We start from the raw sequence: 19,810 nt of genomic DNA on the forward strand, positions 1-19,810 counted from the left end.
TATAATAATTAAAAGAGATTAGTGCCTGAGCTTTGTAGCCTTTGCTTCCCCGCGTTCCTCAAATGAATAAGTAGAAAAATCTAAAGGGGCCTACCCCCCCCCCCCCCCCCCCCCCCCCCAGCAAACAAACAACAAAATGAAAAGGTGAGGAGGCTTATCTTGAATGGTGCCCTTTGGTCGAAAAACATGTTCATGGTATTGATGATTTGGAGTGGAGGCGTATGAACATAGTATTGATGCGATGCATTTAGGTAAAATACTCACCTAATCTGCACCAACATAAAACTTTGTGTAACCAGAAGAAATTCAAGGAACGGTTCAAGTGTTTATTTAGGAAGACGAATCTACAGGGATAAAGTTCAATACTCTGAAAAAACAACAAACATTTAAGAATAAATAACAAATCAACAAGGCAATTAATACTGGGCAGATAGATAAGAAATAGGAAGTAGACGTTTTTGAAATGAAGGAGGAGCTGATAAAGATATGAAGAATATGTTGAGAATATGATTGGAAAGGCATTGATGGCATACAGCACATTGTCAAAAATTTGGAATAGCTGCAAAGAAAAACAACAATTGTTATTCAAATCCGATCCGCTCTTAGTACTATGTGTATGTGTGAAAAATTACATGGGGAAACGAGAGAAAAGTGGATAAATTACTTCATAAAAGCCTTGAGAATGGTTTTTAAAATAAGATGGCCTATGGGAATGCCATATAAGGAGATTAGAATTAAAGTAAACATCCCTTCTTTAATTAAAATGGTGACCCTCAGAAAATAGAGATGTATTGGTCATGTCTTAAGAACAACAACTTCGCTTGTGCGGCACTAACACAGAGACCCAAAAGTAGGAGGAAAATAGGAGACCAAGAGAAACACGGAGGAGGGTAGTTGAGAAGGAAAGAGACAAATTATGGGAAAACTTGTCCTTCAAATATCGATTGATTTAAATAACATTCTTCTTTTTTTATAAAAAAAACCCTCAAACCGGGGTGATCGCAAAGTCCCTGGTTTGAGAATTATGCCAAGATGTGGTAATCTAAATCGATCGATTTTTGAAGGACGTATTTTCTGGCCAAATTTTTAAATACATGTCTATCCAGAGTACGGCAGATTAGATATTTTCCGCGTACAAAATTTACTGTTGAAAGTTTATCTTTTTCAGTCTGGATTTCAACATTGGTCTAGCGGGGAGCCAAACAATTTGGGAATGGAGCATTGTGTACTTGCGTCATCCGATAAAAAAAAATGGAATGACGCACGGTGTTCAGTCCCCGCCAGATTCATTTGTGAAATTCCAAGTAAGTTTTATGGGCTTAGTGCGGCTACGTGGTCTTGTGGTATGACACTCGCTTTCGGATCGAAAGTTCCTGGGTTCGAGCCTCGGTCCGCGCATAGTTGAGTCATTGGAAAAGAGTCTTTAATCACATTCTCTCACCGTACTCAGGTGTAAAATGATTACCTGGTCGTCGACAGCGTTGTCTCTGTCGAAAAAATATTGTACTATCGCCAATAGGCGTCATGTCTCCTTCTTTATGTTACGCGTTGCTGTTACCCTGAGCACGATTAGTATATATTGTGCAAAATAACAGCTCAACTTTAGTATTTGTCGTTTTCCTTAAAGTTCTCCCACAAGTTGGTCATTTGTAACCCACCGCTTAATGACGGTGTCATGTCTGAGTGATCTGGATGAAAAAGAATTAAGTATTAAAGTTATCCTGATTAGTTTGGAAATTTGAGGCTTTTAATTTTGGAGAATCATAATTCACTTATAACAAACACATTGATTTAGATAATGTTTTATAATTAAGGATTTAATCAATTTTCTGCCGTACTATGGAAAACACGAAAAAAAAATTCAATGCCAGAAAGCCCGTCTTTTAATTCGATTTTATGTCTTTCATCTTGGCAAAAAAAAATTCAGACCTGAAATCACACGAGGTCGTCCCAGGTTTGATAGTATTTGCCAAGATGAAGGTCATTTAACTCGATTGATAGATATTTGAAGGACAGGACGGGTTTTCTGGCCACATTTTTAAATACGTGTTTTACAGAGTGCGGCAGATACCTGGTAAAATTGGAATTCACGCTTGGCGTTCAGGTTGCATGTACTCATTTTTTAAAAGAGCTTACCCAAGGCCTTCAATATAGCTATATAGAAGGCCTTGGCTTACCACTTTGATTTGGTGTCCTCAGAGGTCGGCTATATTATTATGGTCTTGTGGTATGACACTCGCTTTTGGATTGGAAGGTCCTGGATTCGAGCCTCGCTTGACGCATAGATGAGTCCTTTTGAAAAGGCTCTTTACTCACATTCTTTCACCGTACTCAGGTGTAAAATGAGAAGCTGGCCGTTAACAGTGTTGACTCTGTCCGAAAATAAACTATTGCAATATCGCCTAACAGGCGTCATGTCTTGTTCACCTTGTTATGTGTTGTTGTTGGTTAGGGACCCCTTGTAAAGCGCGTTGAGCATGTTTAGTGGATATAAAAGCTTATTTTAGAAAATTATATCTCATGGTTGCGTATCCTACATCAATTGAAATATACGGTACATTATAACTCAAATTAACAGAACACAATTAAACATAAAACATGGAAATTAAAAACATGATCTTTTTTCCTCTTTTTATTTGTTAATTATAACATTGAAAAAAAAACTTTTAAAAGCTACAAAGTTCCCCCAACAAGAAAACAATTTCTTCTATAGGTGCTGTGCATTTGGTAAAAAAACTAATAACATTGCCATCCGAAAAATATAACGGACCAACACACAAAACGATGTGTAACCTTGAACGTTTATGGTCTGGTTAATACAGTATAGTGAGAATCACGCATAAAAATGGATGGCAAAAAAAAAATAACAAAGACCTGAGTGACGTCAATTTCGTTCAATCTATAGATAGTTCGAAGTTGACGTCACTCAGGTCTTTGTTGTTTTTGTTTTTTGCCATCCGCGTTTATGAGTGTTTCTCACTAAACTGTATTAACCTGACTATAAACGATTATGGTTACTCAAAGTTTTGTGTGTTATACTTTCGGATGGCAATGTTGTGAACTCCTTAGCCAATCGCATACTATCTATATAATGGTCAAATAATGGAAAGTAAAAGGATCGTCTTATCTTTGGCTTAATCGTTGCAATGTCCAAGACCTTCGATCGGAATTGAGAGTTGATATAAAAAATGTGATCAAACTGCCGGAGCAAAATACAATCATTTCCCTTCTCAAATATAATTCTATGGGACGTATTGGTAATTCACTCTTCTAAATTTAAATTGCTATTTTTGATTCAATGAAATTAAATGAAAGTTTCGCACAGTCATCTTGATTGAGCGCCTGTGGCTATATTGTACGGGACGGGCGCTATGTAAATACATTATTATTATCATTATTATTATTATTATTATCATCATCATCATCATCATCATCATCATCATCATTGTTATTATTATTATTATTATTATTATTATTACTATTATTATTATTATTATTATTATTATTATTATTATTATGATTATTAATATTATTATTATTATTATTATTATTATTATTATTATTATTATTATTATTATTATTATTATTATTATTATTATTATTATTATTATTATTATTATTATTATCATTATATAAAAGTATTAAAGCATTGATAGTATGCTCAACAAAATTACACATAATTATGGTGACAGCAAAACCAATTACATAAGGCACGCGAGCTTTTAATCAACGCAGCAATAGATACTATTTAATATATGTGACCCTCCGCCTCGAAACGGTATTAAGTCGGATTTTTCAATTTTGGGTTTTTGCTACCCAATCATAGCTTATATTATGCTTAAAATTTTGATACCAAATTTATAAAATTCTGTTTATTCATTGCCCAACTATGACCGTTTGAAGTAGGGAGAGTGTAAAAACCAAGTTTTGAGAAAATCGACTTTGAAGTGAGGCACCGTTTTCACACATAATCAAATCAATGGGCAAAGATAACTCCTCAGATGCGGGCATTGAAAATTTGACGAGAATAGTAAAATTTGCAGAGACGCCAATTGTCAATTTGACTCACAGGAATTTCAGACACCACTCGGAGGAATTTCAATGACGAAAGAGGAATTTCCGCACACACAAAAAGGGAATTGGGATGATATTTGGTATTGTGTTTACATATTGTATAGATCTAAATAGATAACTGATTACAAATATTTTCTGATATATGAACACATTGCCAAATACAACCCCAAAGCTTCCTTATTTCAAGTGAAGAAAAGCTTCAAAACATAATGATGGTAGTGAGGATGATGTTGTGTTGGTGGTTGTAGTAGTATAGTAGTAGTAGTAGTAGTAGTAGTAGTAGTAGTAGTAGTAGTAGTAGTAGTAGTAGTAGTAGTAGTAGTATTGATGATGATGATGTCATAATGGCTGTTGTAGTAGTAGTGGTAGTGATGATGATGTGGTGGTGGTGGTTGTTGTAGTAGTGGTAGTGATGAAGATGCGGTGGTGGTTGTTGTAGTGTGTGTGTGTGTGTGTGTGTGTGTGTGTGTGTGTGTGTGTGTGAGAGATAGATAGATAGATAAATAGAGAGAGAGAGAGAGAGAGAGAGAGAGAGAGAGAGAGAGAGAGAGAGGGGGGGGGCTAAAAGTGCATCAAGTGATAATTTAGCAACACGAACTTTAAAAACGAACGAGGCTAACGTTTGAGGTCAAAGTATTTCTTATTATCTATTATTGGCAAGTGCAGGAAGGTGAACATGTACATTAACCCAGTGATCGCAATTTATTGATTTGTGTATGTGTGCGTGTGTCTGTGTGTGTGTGTGTGTGTGTGTGTGTGTGTGTGTGTGTGAAGGTGGAGAGAGATAGAGAGAGAGAAAGAGAAAGAGAGAGAGAGTGAGAGAGAAAAAGATAGATAGAGAGAGAGAGAGATAGATAGATAGATAGATAGAGAGAGATAGATAGATAGAGAGATTTGAGCTAAATTTGTTTAAAGGGTTTTTAAGGCACTTGCAACACTGGTTGCAGTAGTATTGGTGGTGGTAGGGGTGGCGTTCTGGTGTTTGTAATAGTAGTTGCAGGGATAGTGATGTGATGTTGGTGGTAGAGGTGATGAAGTAATAATGGTTGTAGTTGTCGTGGCATGGATGGTGATATGGTGGTTGTTGCAGTAGTGGTGGTAGGGATGGTGATATGGTGGTTGTTGCAGTAGTGGTGGTCGGGATGGTGATGTGATTGTAGTAGTAGTGGTAGTGATGGTTGTAGTAGTAGTGATGATGATGTGGTGGTGATGGTGGTTGTAGTTGTAGTAGTAGTAGTGGTGATGATGACGATGTGGTGGTGGTTGTTGTAGGAGTGGTAGTGATGATGATGATGTGGTGGTGGAGGTTGTAGTAGTAGTGGTAGTGATGATAGTGTGGTGGTGGTGGTTGTAGAAATAGTGGTAGTGATGGTTGTGGTTGCAGTAGTAGTGATAATGATGATGATGTGGTGAGTGGTAATTATGATGTGGTGGTGGTGGTTGTAGTTGTAGTGGTAATGAAGATGATGTTGTGGTGGTGTTGGTTGTATTAGTAGTGACTGGACGGGACGGGGGGCGGGGGGGGGGGGTATCCTTGGAACAATTAAACATCACCGGAATTCGACGGAATTTGCGCGTAACCCGGAATTTTTTGCTCCAGACAGGATTGTTTTTCCGGTGAAACCGGAGTTTTGGCGTCACTGAATATGGCATGAGCTTAGAATATACAGTTGATAATGTACATACACATTTTTGAAATAATCCAAGTATTACCTTTGTAGTTATTCATTATTATGTAAGATGTCCTTAACATAAATAAAAAACCCAAAATTATTGTTTTAATGCCGACAATTTTATGACATTGCTCACTTTTTGAAGATTTTATTTTGTATTTAAATAAAGAATCAATGAAATAAGAATTTTAATGTGACATTTTTGTCTTATTTATCAGAGGAAATACGGTTTCAAAATGCCAAAAGTTAAAGAAGGATTTATAATTTCAAAGTACAGTTTTGAAACTATGTGAAGCCGGGTGGGCAGGGAAAGAAATATCAAGAAAGCGGATGGGAGAGGAAGAGAAAGAATGAGAGAATAAAATACACACACAAACACACACACACACACACACACACACACACACAACCGTGAGAAAGCGAGCAAGAGAGGAGAGGGGAGAGAGAGAGAGAGAGAGAGAGAGAGAGAGAGAGAGAGAGAAAGAAAGAAAAAGAGGAGCGAGAGGGGGAGGGTAGAGAGAAAGTAGGTCATAGTCAATCAACTGGAAACATATTGACCAATGAGATTGCAATTAAAGAAATGGGCGGGTCAAATTTTTTATTGCATTGTTCCATTTTGAGACAGATGACAGCTTCAGGAGGAGGGGGGGGGTGGGGCTTATTGTGTAATGACTTACATGAAAACATGTTATTGAATCTCTCAAGTTCTTCAAGTTCTTCACCCACATTGTTGATCGTCTAAAAAGATCCCCCCCCCCCCTCGCCTTCTTTCAATATACAGAGAAAGCACGACAAAACGAACATCTCTCTCTCTCTCTCTCTCTCTCTCTCTCTCTCTCTCTCTCTCTCTGTGTGTGTGTGTGTCTCTCTCTGTTTGTCTCTCTCTCCTTTTCATCTATCTATCTATCTATCTATCTATCTATCTATCTATCTATCTATCTATCTATCTATCTATATCTATATCTATATCTATCTATCTATCTATCTATCTATCTATCTATCTATCTATCTATCTATCTATCTATCTATCTACCTATATATTTATCCATTAATAGGTCTGCCTCTCTTTCTCTTTGTCTATCCATACATTTAACTTTTTTAAACAGGCTCTATTTACTATTTTGCTTAATATGAAATGTTTATCCTACAACAATCTCTGTAAATGTAAGACCAGGCAATCATGAATAAAGAAAGAGGGACAAAGGACCCTCACCTCAATCATTAACCAATGCAGCTAGACAAAGAAATAATAGCACTTGGTGTGTATCGAAATGCACAAACACGCACACATATGTAACACACGCATGCTTACGTCATGACACACCGCCCGGGCATTGAATTACATTCATTTGTAAAGTTGTCAAGGAAAACCCTAGACTTGTTTACAGTTTTTAAAGTTCATTATTGGTTGAACCATGAAATTGTGGAAACAGTCATGCTTACTCTGAGATAGATAAGGACACGCCCTTTGCTGTGATATCTTACATCTTATTGGTAGAGGAAAAGACTTAATATTACTAAGCCTTGGAAATGGTGGCTCTCTGAGAGAAAGTCAACTCTAGTTTTGAATGTTTCACTGATAGTTGCTTTTTTTAAATTTAAATATATATAACTTATCGTCAATACTTATGTTGAATTATTATGTTTTCATGTAGAAAAATGATTGTAGTTTATGAAACAACCAAAAACTGAAATTTGATCATTTTGACCATTTCCACTTTAAAACCGGTTTTCTTCGTTTTCCAAATCCCGACTTAATACCGCTTCGAGGCGTAGGGTCACATATTAAAAGCGCGTTACAAAGGATCTTTTACTCAAATCCGTCCCCAGTACATCATGCCTAGTTGCATGTATTCCAGATTGCTATGGTCTTGGGCCAAAAGCGAATCTTAACATGGAAGACGAGACGTTCAAGCCGTAAGGCTATTTATTTTATGAGTTGATTTTTGAAAAGGATAACGCTGTCACCGAACACGTATTCTTTTCAAACATAACATTGTTGATCACATCTGAGTAAAGAATCTTTTCCAAGGATTCAACATTGCGCCCCTCATCGTGGGACTTCAGCTGGGCCAGTCACAAAATACAAGTTACCACTTTTGATATGGAAAATACCAGGAGCTCTTTTGTCTTGAGTTGAGAGAATACGTCACTTCCCTCGTAATGACACATGGAACAATGGCGGACGCCCTTATCAATTTTTTCTCTTGAGTTGAGAGAATACGTCACTTCCCTCGTAATGACACATGGAACAATGGCGGACGCCCTTATCAATTTTTTCTCCGACAAGCATAAAAGCGTATCCAGAGGGAAAACAAAAAAACATTATAAATTATCTGATCATGTTTTGACTTTTACACATTCTTATCATAAGACATATGAAAAGTTCTCGCCAGCATGAAGAGTAAAAAGAACCGATTTTCTTTGTTAAGAACCGTTGCTGGGCGACGTTACATCAGACTATTGAATCCAATTGATATCATAATAATCAGATGCAATATTTTGATGTATTATACCAGGCAAATGTGAGAAAAATAACGGTGGTTGCGACCAAGTGTGTATCCACTTAACTGGAAGCAGGAGATGTGCTTGTAATACGGGATTCACACTGACCGGTGACACCAAATGTGTGGGTAAGACTGAAACTTTTATCTTATCGTTTTCTAGTTCATTAAAAAAAAAAGGCTCATTTCAATCACTGAGAGTGAGAGATATTCTTTCCCTTAGTACAAATAATAATACTATCTTTATCATCATATGAATAACCATGTTTGACATTTTCAGAATGTGATAATGGTGATGATGATGATGATGATAATGATGATGATGATGATGATGATGATGATGATGATGATGATGATGATGATGATGATGATTGTGATTATGATGATGATGATGATGATGATGATGATGATGATGATGATGATGATGATGGTGATGGTGATGGTGATGGTGATGATGAAGGTAATGATAATGATGATGATGATGTTGATGGCGAAGATGGTGATGAAGATGAAAACTATACTATCGATCATGCGTTTAAATTGCGTTTGTCAAACATAACAAATTTTACTAAAATCTATATGTTACTTCTGTCCACTACCTATTGACACTTGAACGCATTCAAGTTTCTACCCTCTAGGATAAAGTAATAATGATAATTATTACATTATTTCTCTTCTATTTTTTTTTTTTTTGTTGTTTTTTTTTTTAAACAAAACCCAGATATAAATGAATGTGCAAACAATAAAGGTGGGTGTGATCAAGTCTGTGTAAACACACCTGGATCTTGGAACTGTGCTTGTAATCCTGGATATACATTTGGCAGAGGGGTTCAGTGCATAGGTATGACTATTGATGTTTTGCGTTTAGGCAAAATCATCACATTATCCGCCACCGGATATAGCGTACCAACAAACAAAACTGTGTGTAAACTGAAACGTTTATAGTCTGATGTAATTTAGTGAGAAGTAACCGCCAAAATGTCTGTCTAATAACAATAACAACGAGATGAGTGACGTTAATATTGTTCCATCTATGATGCTATGCGTTTTACTAACAAAAACTCATAACATCCGCTAGCCGGTTTTAACAAGACAGCACGACACAAAACTATGTGTAACATTGAACATTTATTGTCAGATTATTGATATAGAGCGGTAGGGGGTGCCCGAAGCCTGGGATCGTAAAAATACTAACGAAAAGGTGAACACGGAAAGGCTTAGGATGGGAACAGTCAGATAATAGAATTAAGTGAGAAATTATTGGCTAAAAAGAACAACAACAAAGGGCTTAGTGACGTCAATTTTGTTCCATGTACAGTCTTTAGTAAATAGTTAAAGCTTTTAAATCACATTACTGTTGATGATCAGTCAGTGTTTCTGGAACTGCTACGAAGTCATCAAACAGCTCTCTGTTAATAGTTACTATAATAGTTACAAACGTTTTTGTAAAGCTATTTTTTTACGAACGATTTTTGTTATTTTTGACGTTTTATTGATGAAGACTTTAATCAATCTCTTTTCTTTATGTCTCTTTACAAAAAAAACAAAAAAAAAACACCAGATATAAATGAATGTAAACACAAGAACGGTGGATGTGATCATAACTGTGTCAACACACCTGGATCTCGAAAATGTTCTTGCAGATCTGGATACACACTTGTTGATGGAGCAAAGTGTTTAGGTAATCCTGTGGTAATAAGTGATGAACAAAAGTGATTATACAAACAGCTTCTAAAAAGAACGAAAAATACCTAGCACGGAATGTTTCAGGTTCAAAACCCTTCTCCAGTCAACTACAAAAACAATAAAAACATGAGTTATTGATTTCCTTTTTGGCTGAATAAAAAGTTTGAGCCCTGAGCGTTTCTATTCTTCTTCGAAGCTGGTATATTCATTTTTGTTTATTACTTTCTTGAGTCCGTGGTTTTAGCAGCTGTGATTTGTTAATTTAAGTGCACGCACTTTTTCGGACTCTGTTCTGTTCAATTATTGTTTTTACACTCTTTAGCACAGAGAGAATTGTGTTGTCAAGTGAAAAAGCCGGCAGAAAAGGCGATATTGATATTTGATTGTTGTTTCGCGAAGGTTAAATCACAGCAGCATAGAATCACTTCGACTTGTGTAAATAAGCAATGTATGGTAATTTTTTGAATCATTTGTGGCGAACCCAAATATTTGTGGAGAAATATATATAGATCATTAGGAATATGTGGTCATCTAGAGAGCCACGCCTTAAGCGTGTCAACCTCGTTGAAAGTCCATTTCGTCTTGAGCATGCATTCACGTAAAAAAGAAATATTTTTTTAGAAAACCTACCTCGGTTTCAAAAACTAGAGCATCTTTCAACTTTCTAAGAAACATTTTGATTTTTCAGAACTTTAGTTCGTTAAAAAAATACCGGCCAATCTGACCCGTTGAGTCGAATGAAAACGAAATTTTGTTGTTTACACGGTTTAAAGGAAATGCCTTAAATAAGCATTCATGGACTTCCTGTGTTGTTTTTACAGTGTCACGAGACCGTTTTGAGAAATTTGTCGTCTGCTACAAATAATTAGACCGGTGGGGGGTAGATATTTTCGTTGGAGCAGAAAAAAAAGTGAGTATTATTTCTTGTACTATTAGAGAGGACTAGGGTCTACAACAGCAGTCAAGTTGATTGAATGAAAGGAAAAGGGTCTTTTTTTCAGCCGCCACCACCACCACTGTGAGAATGGAAAAGGGGGGGGGGGGGTTGCATGAAGACGAGAGGGAGACGTGTCGCTTGGTGACCTTGGTGACTTAGAGCATGTCAAGGATGCTCGCAGGTGTTCTTAACCCCTTAACAGCGAAGCTAATTTTTTGCTTTCAGAGAATAGTTTGCTTTTATCTTTATTATTGTTAACAGAGAATACAGCGTTTCCACCAAGAGAGCAGTCAGACTATCGCAACTCGGACTTCAATTGTCGATAATCGTTTTACCGTTACATGTATTTCCATGAAAGAAGATTTGGTGTTAGGTCAAAGATCGAATTTCGCCGCTAAAAGGTTGCATTGCCACTGGGTTTGCTCTCTCTCCTCCCCCCCCCCCCCCCCCTTCTCCCTCCTTTTTTTCTTTTCGTCTTCTTTTTTGTTCAACTTAGTATTATTGATTGCTATTTCCATTTTTATGATTGGCAAGTGCCGTAGGAGTCTCACAGGATGCAGGAGTACTGCAATTAACACTTTGCCAGTGACAATGAGTTTTTGGTTTCAAATAATAGTCTCCATTTATATTATTTTTTAACGCAGATGATGAAGAGGAAAACTATACTATCGATCATGCGTTTAAATTGCGTTTGTCAAACATAACAAATTTTACTAAAATCTATATGTTACTTCTGTCCACTACCCATTGACACTTGAACGCATTCAAGTTTCTTCCCTCTAGGATAAAGTAATAATGATAATTATTACATTATTTCTCTTCTATTTTTTTTAAAACAAAACCCAGATATAAATGAATGTTCAAACAATAAAGGTGGGTGTGATCAAGTCTGTGTAAACACACCTGGATCTTGGAACTGTGCTTGTAAACCTGGATATACATTTGGCAGAGGGGTTCAGTGTATAGGTATGACTATTGATGTTTTGCGTTTAGGCAAAATCCTCACATTATTCGCCATCCATAGCGTACCAACAAACAAAACTGTGTGTAAACTGGAACGTTTATAGTCTGATATAATTTAGTGAGAAGTAACCGCCAAAATGGCTGTCTAATAACAATAACAACGAGCTGAGTGAAGTTAATATTGTTTCTTCTATGATGCTATGCGTTTTACTAAAAAAAACTCATAACATCCGCTAGCCGGTTTTAACAAGACAGCACGACACAAAACTATGTGTAACATTGAACATTTATTGTCAGATTATTGATATAGAGCGGTAGGGGGTGCCCGAAGCCTGGGATCGTAAAAATACTAACGAAAAGGTGAACACGGAAAGGCTTAGGATGGGAACAGTCAGATAATAGAATTAAGTGAGAAATTATTGGCTTAAAACAACAACAAAGGGCTTAGTGACGTCAATTTTGTTCCATGTACAGTCTTTAGTAAATAGTTAAAGCTTTTAAATCACATTACTGTAGATGACCAGTCAGTGTTTCTGGAACTGCTACGAAGTCATCAAACAGCTCTCTGTTAATAGTTACTATAATAGTTACAAACGTTCTTGTAAAGCTATTTTTTGACGGACGATTTTTGTTATTTTTGACGTTTTACTGATGAAGACTTTAATCAATCTCTTTTCTTTATGTCTCTTTACATATAAAAAAACGCCAGATATAAATGAATGTAAACACAACAACGGTGGATGTGATCATAACTGTGTCAACACACCTGGATCTCGAAAATGTTCTTGCAGATCTGGATACACACTTGTTGATGGAGCAAAGTGCTTAGGTAATCCTGTGGTAATAAGTGATGAACAAAAGTGATTATACAAACAGCTTCGAAAAAGAACGAAATACCTAGCACGGAATGTTTCAGGTTCAAAACCCTTCTCCAGTCAATTACAAAAACAATAAAAACATTAGTTTTCTATTTCCTTTTTGGCTGAAGAAAAAGTTTGAGCCCTGAGCGTTTCTATTCTTCTTCGAAGCTGGTATATTCATTTTTGTTTATTACTTTCTGGAGTCCGTGGTTTTAGCAGCTGTGATTTAATTTAAGTGCACGCAATTTTTTGGACTCTGTGCTAAACAGTGTAAAAACGATAATTGAACAGAACAGAGAGAATTGTGTTGTCAAGTGAAAAAGCCGGCAGAAAAGGCGATATTGATATTTGATTGTTGTTTCGCGAAGGTTAAATCACAGCAGCATAGAATCACTTCGACTTGTGTAAATAAATATGTATGGTAATTTTTTGAATCACTTGTGGTGAACCCAAATATTTGTGGAGAAATATATATATAGGTCATTAGGAATATGTGGTCATCTAGAGAGCCGCGCCTTAAGCGTGCCAACATCGTTGTAAGTCCAATTCGCCTAGAGCATGCATTCACGTTAAAAAGAAATTAAAAAAAAAAAACTACCTCTGTTTCAAAAACTAGCATCTTTCAACTTTCTAAGAAACATTTTGATTTTTCAGAACATTAGTTCGTTACAAAATACCGGCCGATGTGACCCGTTGAGTCGAATGAAAACGAAATTTTGTTGTTTACACGGTTTAAAGGAAATGCCGTAAATAAGCTTTCATGGACTCCCTGCGTTGTTTTTACAATGTTACGTGACCATTTTGAGAAATGTGTCGTCTGCTACAAATAATTAGACCGGTGGGGGTAGATATTTTCGTTGGAGCAGAAAAAAGTGAGTATCATTTCTTGTACTTTTATAGAGGACTAGGGTCCACAACAACAGTCAAGTTGATTGAATGAAAGGAAAAGGGCCTTTTTTATCCGCCGCCACCACCACCACCACCGTGAGAGTAGAGTGGGGGGGGGGCGGGATGCATGAAGACGAAAGGGAGACATGTCGCTTGGTGACCTTGGTGACGTAGAGCATGTCAAGAATGCTCGCAGGTGTTCTTAACCCCTTAACAGCGAAGCTAATTTTTTGCTTTCAGAGAATAGTTTGCTTTTATCTTTATTGTTAACGGAGAATACAGTTTTTCCACCGAGAGTATCGCAATTCGGACTTTAATTATCTATAATCGTTTTGCCGTTACGTGTCTTTTGAAGAAAAAAACGGTAAGATTTTTTTTGGTCCAAGTAAGATTGAAATTCGCCTTTAAAAGGTTAAGTTGTTTTGTTTGTTTTTTTAGGGGGGGGGGGGTTCAAATGCCGATATGCTGCTTCTTCCATTTTTCCCCCAACTGGCAAGCTATCGCTGTACTTACCCGCATGTCTTGCACACACAAAAGGATACATCTAGGTCACAAAACGATACATCCAGGTCACAAAATGAGACAACTAGGTCACAAATTAAGTAAATTAATGTGTACGTAGATCCTGAGGCTAGATGCCCCGTTGCCATGTACGTAGGCACTCCCACAAAAAAAAATTTTAAAAGAGAGAGAGAGAGAGAGACTCACTCTCTCTCTCTCTCACACACACACACACACACACACACACACACATGAGCGCGGGCGGTCAAGGCAGCGAGGACCATCCATTGCTTGTGTTGCAACGGTGAACCAGTGTACGTAGATCTTGAGGCTAGATGCCCAGTTACCGTGTACGTAGGCACTCCCCAGAAAAATAAAGAGAGAGAGAGAGAGAGAGAGAGAGACTCTCTCTCATACACACAGACACACACACACACAGTCTCGCATCCGCTACGAACTACTTTTGCGCACCAATTTTTACTGCATTTATGCACCAAATTGCATACCTATCTAGGGACACTTTTTTCCGTATCTTTTTCTCAATAAACTTTTTTTTTAAAACCTTTGTTTTGTTTTTTTTTTTGCGACGGCACCTTGTAAACAGACTTAAGCCTCCACGATTTCGCGAGGAATGAATCATGAAAAAATTTACGATATAATTTCAAACACAACTTTTGAAATTCATCAAGGATTGTCTAGTGCCGAGTGTTTTTTTTTTATAGAAAACAAATGCATCTTCAAATCTAAACTGCTTTTGACGGTAAGCGTTAAGTTGTTTTTTTTTTATTTTTATGTCCAAACGAATGATTGTAAAGACTAAAGAAGCTAAGTATTGGTACCACCGGTGTACCACGCAAGAATGACTCTACCAAAAAAATACTCGCGGCCGCGAGGCTAACTCTAGAGTCTGTTCGCGTACGCCAATCTAACTCTAGAGTCTTTTTTTTAAAACCATCCTAAAATTTGAATTTTCTTTATTAATGACAAAATTTATTATTTTTAATTTTTAAAAAGTACAAAACAACAGCTTCACAAAGTAAGAGATGAATTCACAGTATTTCCAAAAAAAAATATTAAAAATCTAGTGCTGACACGGTAGTTTCGGTGTACCACGCGAGAATGACTCTACCAAAAAAAGAGGCTAAGTCTAGAGTCTGTCTCGCGTACGCCAATTTAACTCTAGAGTCTTTTTGGCGATAAAGTCATTCTGGCGTGCTACACCGGCGCAGCTCTCTTGTAGCTTAGTATATTATTAGGCAGTGTCTACGTACACGGTAACCGGGCATCTAGCCTCAGGATCTACTACGTACACGGTAACTCCGGTAACTGGTTTGCCGCTACAATACTAGCAATGGATGGGCCTCGCTCTGTATAGGGAGCGTTCACATATTATGTCAACACTTTGGGGGGAGGGGGGGGTCTGCCAAATGTTGACAAGTGTTGACATGGGGGAGGGGGGAGGGTTCATACCCAAGATTATGTCATCAAAAATTTGGTTATACAAATAGAATAAAAACACACCCAAGAAAAACATTGTAAAAGTTGAAATGCTCCTGGGTTCAGTGCATACAACGAAGTAGAAAGAAGAATGGCCCCACTCTCCAAAGATACTGCAGCTGTAATCCTTCCCTTTGACACATTTGGCAGTCATTTGGACAAAAACAACAAGACTGTGGATGAAGACCTGGAAAGACAGAATTTCAAAGCCGCCGGAGAAATTTTAGCAAGCATCTGGTCTGAATCAGTGATTGATGGCTATCCAGTTGTTGGAGAATTCATTCCCCCGCCAGACCCAGAAGAAAATAGACCAATAGAGTCTAAGGCAACAGAGAGTTGGAAACTTAAACATGTGAGACAAAGTCAGTACATGCTACATATCATAAAATGTAGTGACACCACATGCTGCAAGTCCTGGAGAACAAACTACACTACCTTTTTTCCGGATCGATTTTTGCCACCACCAGCGTCAATTGCTCCATGTGATGCTGGTCTGAAAATAAGCAACCAAGAAAAGTTTGGCAGTTTATTCCAAAATTTGTTTCTGTCCAAAATCAACAACACCAACTGCTATGATGAGCATTGCCCATCTCTGAAAAGAACCGACTGGAAAGGAATCAGCATTCTGAAAAAGCGAAAATGTCCAAAATGCACCCTTTATCATTCCACTATTGTTGCAATGAAAGAGCATTCCAGAAAATGTGGGACACTGAGTGAAGAGACATCAGCGGAAGAATATGATATTGATGAGGAGGAAGAACAATTGGAAACTGAATCAGTGTCAATGTCGGAGGTTGAAGGAAGGAACATTTTTGAGTCTATAAACTTTATGTTTGGAAATTGAAATGTCCCAGATGACAGCCCAGTAGTACAAATGATGTCCTTGTCACTACACCTTAGAAAATCAGTAAAGCTCATAATAAATTAGAATGTTTGAAGTTTACCTCAACACCCATTTCATTGTATTATTTTTTTTTCAGTAGCATACAAACAATAGGGTTTCCGTGACGTGAAGCGGATTAGTAACATATATGTTATTATTTGGATCGGACATCAGTCTTCACAAATTACTTTTTACCAGATCAGGTGATCCACCTACACCTATTCACTGCTGGGTGGACAGGGCCCCCCGAAAAAAAAAAATGTGGCTGCGATGGGAATCAACTTGAGTTGTCAGGTCTTCAGCCACGCTCTAACAACTGAACTACCCTAAACATGTCTACATCTTCAAAATGGACTTTTTTTGTTAACATCGTGTAATGCTGGCTACCAGTATTGAACAGAGACAAAGAGGTATATATCAAATTTCACACATTTTGGCACTCAGTTGTTTTTACCTCTTTTCCTCTGTTCAATAGCCACCATCACATGAATTTCACGAAAAATAGTCCATTTTGATGATGTCATCATATTGGGGGGAGGGGGGGGGGTCAAGTCAATGATGACAATTGATGACATGGGGGGCAGGGGGGGTCTAAAAATGCCAATTTTTTGTTGACATAATATGTGAACGCTCCCATATTTGTATGTGGAGGTGTGTGTTATTTAAAAAATCAAGCAATACAAAATAACCCATTAAAGGCGAGATTCAAGGTTACCATGTATATTACTGTTACCGTGTACGTAGATCCTGAGGCTAGGTGCCCGGTTGGTAAAGAAAATAATGATACCATGATTTCTGCAATATTCCTCTTTATAACGAAGTTATGCATCTTTATTTGAACCCGCCCCCCCCCCCCCCCCCCCCCCTTAAAACTTAGTAAAAGCGAACGGCAATTTCCTGTCATAACTTTCTTATGAGCGAGTTGCGTCACAATTTGACTCCAACTGCTGCTGCTCACTAAACTGCCTAATGTTACCGTGTACGTAGACACTCCGATATTATTATATCACTTTGAGTTGTCTAAAGAAACAATGTATGGTAATATCTTTTATCATATCATTTTATTCTTTTATCTCTTATAGAACAATATCTTTTTGTTATAATTTTTCAATGTATAGTGCAATTCAGAAAAGGAAAAAAGGAAAGATAAAAAAAAAATATATATATAATAAAAGTGCAATATACTTTTATTATGATTTTCAAAAGAATCGTGTAATTTGGAATAGGCAATAAAGTACACAAAATGGATTATTTATACGCTTTGGTGAAGACTTTTATAAAAGTGTTACCGATACTAATTCTCTGGATCTGTCACGAGCTCTTCAAATAGCTGTATATTAATGATTAATGATGGGCTTGTAAAGCTATTTTGCAACTCACGATTATTTGATTTTTGAATTTTTATTGATGAAGATTATAATCTTTTTTCTCTGTCTTTTCACACACAAAAAATCCTACCAGAGAAAGATGCTTGTGCAAACAATAACGGTGGATGTGATCAAATCTGTATAAACACACCTGGATCATCACCGAGATGTTCTTGTCAATCTGGATACACACTTGCCAATGATGTGCAGTGCATAGGTAACGCTGTAGTCTTTGGAAACAATTGATTAAAGCTAAAAGTGACGTACTAGTTAATTTGGGGGGTTTTCGAAGCTATTGTATTCATTTTCGTTCATTATTTTCTTCAGTCGACATTTTCTAGAAGCTTATTTTCACTTTGACTTGTATTGATAGAAAATTTATTGCAATATCTTTTATCAGATTTCATCCTTGTATAGAGCAATAACATTTTTTTCATAATTTTCGACATAATCATGCAATTCATAATAGACAATAAGGTATAAAAATCGATTGTTTATACGCTTTGTTGAAGACCTTTATAAAAATAGTACGGATAATGAGTCATCTTTCTGGATATGCTTCGAAGTCTTCAAACAGTTGTATGTTAATTGTTAATGACGTTCTTGCAAAGCTGTTTTGCAACGTACCGTTTTTTATGTCTCTTTACAAAACCAAAAACCACCAGATAAAAATAAATGTGAACACAATAACGTTAAAAGGCCCTAATCTTGGCAACAAAAAAAATATCAAAAATGGGACCTCGCGAAGTCCATCTAAGTCCCAGGTTTGAGTAGTTTTTACGAAGATGGGGGCCCATTTAAATCGATCGATATTTGAAGGACGAGTTTTGGTCCTGTGGGAGGATGGCAACATTATGACTCATATAAATATAATAAATGATAATTATCCATTTCTTATCACAGAAAACAAACTTTGCAAGGATGGGTGGATTCGTTACGGCAGAGGATTTAAATGCATCAAGGCTTTTTATATTTACAAGACCCACACAGACGCAGCGGCCCATTGTCAGAACGAGGGTGGGACATTGGTGCAGATTCAAGATTCACACACACAGGCTTTCATTAAAAGTGAGTATCTGTTTTGTTTTTTGAGTTGCTTTCTGACGTTCTGTTTTTGTCTTGGTATGGGATTACTTTGTTTTGTCCTGGCCCTCGCGGGGTCTTTAGCTGAGAGGGAAACAGTGTTTAAAATAGTGTTAGTTTTAGGAGATGGTTTTCTCTTTCGTAGTAAACCATCTCTCTGAAAGTACTGTTATGTATTTTACTTTGAACATATGATTTGTAAATATTTGAGTCTATTCATCTAGTACACCATCATCACAGAAGAGGAAAAAACACATCATCAAACACACCAAGCACAGCACACTATACTATGACAACACGCCGTGGACAAAGCGACATAATGATTTCGACGTAACAATGGGTTCGTTCGACGGTGTTGAAACATGCGAACTGGTCGGACTCTACATCCTGTCACAACTGCAGTATACACACACATACATCGGCCTCTATAGAGATGACGGACTCGCTATAATAAAAAAAAGACCAAGAGCGAACGAAAACATCAAAAAACAAATCTGTAAAATATTCCAAGACAATAATTTGAAAATCACGATAGAAGCAAACAAAAAAAAACAGTTGACTTCCTCGACATCACATTCGACATAAAATCCAATTCATTCCAACCGTTCAGAAAACCAAACAACACCATTAGCTACATTAATAAAAACAGCAACCACCCCCGTTCCGTCATTGAAAACATACCAAAAAGCATAGCACTGAGGGTGAGCAAACTTTCGGAAAACAGAGAGATATTCAACGTCGCAGCCACCCCCTACAAAGAAGCACTCAATAAAAGCGGATACAACACACCATTTGAATACACAGACGCCCCCTCTCATGTAAACCTCAACACACAAGTGAAGAACGCAAAACAAGAAAACGATATATTACTTGGTTCAACCCACCTTTTGACAA

At 37.1% G+C, this 19,810-nt stretch overlaps 1 protein-coding gene across 2 annotated transcripts in view; it reads left to right on the forward strand.

The window, feature by feature from the left end:
- LOC144977477 (macrophage mannose receptor 1-like) overlaps positions 1-19,810 on the forward strand; it is an 80,298-nt gene that overhangs the window by 37,330 nt on the left and 23,158 nt on the right. Inside the window, exons 9-16 of one of the 2 annotated variants that reach the window (XM_078922729.1) lie at positions 1,169-1,304; positions 8,267-8,380; positions 8,973-9,092; positions 9,813-9,932; positions 11,721-11,840; positions 12,547-12,666; positions 17,928-18,050; positions 18,737-18,901. In XM_078922729.1, the coding sequence (XP_078778855.1) occupies positions 1,169-1,304; positions 8,267-8,380; positions 8,973-9,092; positions 9,813-9,932; positions 11,721-11,840; positions 12,547-12,666; positions 17,928-18,050; positions 18,737-18,901 (1,018 nt within the window). The remainder of the gene's footprint in view (positions 1-1,168; positions 1,305-8,266; positions 8,381-8,972; positions 9,093-9,812; positions 9,933-11,720; positions 11,841-12,546; positions 12,667-17,927; positions 18,051-18,736; positions 18,902-19,810) is intronic. The other variant, XM_078922730.1, reaches the window with a different exon arrangement.

The sequence above is a fragment of the Berghia stephanieae genome, chromosome 7 (assembly GCF_034508935.2).
Source record: "Berghia stephanieae isolate SIO BIC M18660-M18661 chromosome 7, UCSD_Bste_1.3, whole genome shotgun sequence".
NCBI lineage: Eukaryota > Metazoa > Mollusca > Gastropoda > Nudibranchia > Aeolidiidae > Berghia > Berghia stephanieae.